This window comes from Crocodylus porosus, unplaced genomic scaffold (assembly GCF_001723895.1).
Source record: "Crocodylus porosus isolate Cpor-Errol unplaced genomic scaffold, CroPor_comp1, whole genome shotgun sequence".
Classification (NCBI taxonomy): domain Eukaryota; kingdom Metazoa; phylum Chordata; order Crocodylia; family Crocodylidae; genus Crocodylus; species Crocodylus porosus.
Window position 1 is genome coordinate 42,450,548 of NW_017728918.1, and position 3,360 is coordinate 42,453,907.

Here is a 3,360-nt window from a genome sequence, read left to right on the forward strand (position 1 = left end):
CTCGATGATCTCCCGGGGTCCCTTCCAGCCCTGATGTCTGAATTATTTTCCTTTTCAGGTATCCTGTCTGAACTGTTTTTGGGGGGGGGGACATTAACATTTTCACACCAAAAACACACAAAGATATAAAGTACTTTGCATAGTGATTTTGGTGGTTTTGTTAGGGGAAAAAACTTTAAATACTGATTTTTATTTTTTATTTTTTTAATACCCTCAGGGCCCTCTTATGTTCAAGTAAAAAGTAGTTCAATGGGGAATTTTCAGAAATTGAATACATTTTTGAGGCTTTTATGATTTTCATAAACTGTCAAATGCTATTAAAAGAATTAGGTACACATAAATATAAGCAATGTAATATTGTTAATTTACTCCTATATAGCCTAGTACAGGGTTGAGTCATTTAAATAACTGATTAAATAATTTGTGTGTTGGCCCTCCACCCCTGAGAGAGAAAATCCAAGTTTAAATCAGGTTGCATTTGGATAAAACAAATTTGAAAACACATGCTATTGCAAATTTTATAGTAAAATTTTACCATACAAACTTATGATTTTACAAGGAATTAAAATGCAAATGTCACTACTAGTAGAGATCGTCATTTGAAGTTAAAAATAATAATAATAATAATAAAAATAAATAAAATTTAAGGTACCAGTCCTGTGAACACTTCAGCAGTTGCATTTATTTATACAAATAACCTTCTGAGGAAATTTTGGACAGTTCAAGTTCTTAAAGTTAAGTAGATGCACAAGTGTTTGCAGCTTTGGGGTTACATTTTATTTTCATTAACCCTGTTTGTTGGCTGCAGAATAATGCTTCATTTGAAATGAAAGTTGCTTCACTGTTAACGATAAAATGTTATTCATTTAGACTTTTAGTATTTTCCCCAGGTTGTCAACCTTTTTCATATACCCAGGTCAGAACTTTCAAAAATTGGAGGCTAAGATTTAGTTTCAAATGCCAATGTTCAGGTAATTAAGGTGGGATTTTTGTAAAGTACCTAAGTAACTCAGCCTGGCTGACTCCAAACCCTGAGGAAATGTAGGCAGACTTCAGCATTTCAGATACCTTGACTTAAGGAAATTCAGCGTATCAAAAAGTGGTATTGACTACAGATAAATCACAGATCTGTTTGCTTATAAGTTTTGTGCTTGATTTTGTCCATTGAGGGACAGCAGTCACTCTGGAAATTTTAAAACTATAAAATTGATACAGCTAATGAGGTAGATAGGTAAAATCTAATTTCTTGAAACACAGCTCATTTAAAATAAGTATTTAAGTTGTACATATTACTTACCCTGCAATAGAACCTTCATTTTTAATTACAGAATTTCTGACTATGGCAAGGTATTGATGCATAGTTAAATGTAATATCAAAGTTTGACACATTCTTATTAAAATACTTTTTAGATTAGAAAAGTATCCACTTTAACTTGTTGAGTTCAGAAATATTTAGAGTTCAACTGTAAACCAAATCAGGATAGGTGTTGCAGAGTATGTAATGGAGATTTTAACTATAATTACAGTTGTGGAAGTGAGATCTGAAGGAATATTTCTGTATGTTTCTAATAAGTCAACACAAGTTATTTTTTTCCTAAATAAACAATTTGGGAAAAAATAGTATTTTTTCACTATTAAATACTTTTTGTTTTAAGATTTGCTTTAATTAATAGATTATTCATACATTATATTTTAGCTTCACAAATGACTCCCACGTCTACATTTAATTCAAAACGGCCTGAAAATGGATCATTCCTGGGTTTAACCAGTTCAGCAGATACATTGTTGCCAGGTAAATAATGCAACTTTATTTCAATTCTGTTAAATATGTATATTTTTAATCTAATCAACAGCAGAATCTAGATGTACTCGGGTGTTTCTTCACATGCTCTTTACTGTGGAGTTTGCTACTTAGGTCTGGAGTAAAGCATCACTGTCTACACTTGTGCTGGAATTAGGGCATACTGAGTTATTTAACCCTGCTGTAGGATAGTACTGTCCAGGATAAGTATTATCATGTGGCGGAGTAATTTACATTGCAACATGTGTGTAGACAGTGACCAGGGCAGGCTGGGGCATGAGGGTGCTACAATGCGGGAACTATCTGCTGCCTAGCCCCGCACTGTAGCAGCACCCTCATGGCCCACCCAGCCCCTCCACCATCTGCTGCTGCCACCCAGAGCCCAGGGCTGCTCCACCGTGGCTCAATATGCTGTGGATCCAGGTGCATGTGTAAACGCTGCTCTTGGGAGAAATAAATTTTGGTGCAAACTGTGCCGTAGTTTAATTCGTTGCCCTGATTGAATGTGTAGATGCACCCTGGGTTGATATGAAACCTCCTTTATATTTTACTATAATTTGTAAAAGTAAACAACATTTAACAATTGGAGTTACTTTTTCTTTAATCTGAAAAGAATGTAAAATATAAGAAACAGTGAAGTTAAAACATGAGAAACAAATTAAGGTAAACTCTCTGCCTACTTCTTGCTTTTTTCCCAGTGGCTTGGTATCCTGACATACTGTCAGTTGTCTCCTTTCAGCAGTGTTCTGAAACTGTTATGTACAGAGTTTATGCACTGTGATATGGGAAGCAAAAGGAGAATTAAAGACAGAACTGTTCTGCACATGTGGTAATGAATATGGGGGATGGTTTATCGAAAACAAGATAAGATAAATTTTGCAGCCAAAATAAGCAGCAATACGGGGCAATAATAAAAATGGAAACAACCATAGTTCTGACCCTTCTTTGCTCATATTTTACGGTTTCAGGTTAATCTATGGTGGTGCTTTTATCAGGGTTCTTAGTTGTTTAAGAAGCCAAGCACTTGTTTTTTATAATCTCATTGGATGAGATTTCAGCACAGCTTAATTGCTTCTGTGCTTATCTGCCTATTCATCTTGCTTTTGCTGGCATGTGGTACTAAATAGGACCAAATCTCCAAATCAAATCAGGAGACCCTTTAATCTCTCTGAATCTAATCGGAACCCTTGGAGAGATGAGGCTCTCCCCCCTGCCGGGCAAGGGGCGTAGGCATGGTACTCTTCCCCTTCTTGGAGGAGGTTTGGCTGAACCCCACTGAGTGAGACTGAGCTGCCCTGGGAGCCCTCCCAGAGGTCCAATCATGCTGAGAGATGCTGGTGAGATGTGGAAAGATTTGGCGATTTGGACATAGCCACAGCTTTAAATTGTTTTTTCGTATATACCTCCAAGTAGCAGGTGGCTTATGAATGCTGAGGTGCTGGGGCAGATGCAGCGTGCCACAGGAGCACAGAGGGCTCCCCAGCGCTCTTGGCAGCAGACCTGGAAGTGGACCAGAAGCACTTCTGGTCCACTTCCAGGTCTGCTGGGGAGTGTGCAAG

General features: G+C 37.3%; 1 protein-coding gene across 1 annotated transcript in view; it reads left to right on the plus strand.

Moving 5' to 3' along the window:
- MCPH1 (microcephalin 1) overlaps positions 1–3,360 on the plus strand; it is a 212,043-nt gene that overhangs the window by 17,794 nt on the left and 190,889 nt on the right. The window contains exon 7 of the mRNA XM_019537499.1: positions 1,697–1,792. Coding sequence (XP_019393044.1) covers positions 1,697–1,792 — 96 coding nt within the window. The remainder of the gene's footprint in view (positions 1–1,696; positions 1,793–3,360) is intronic.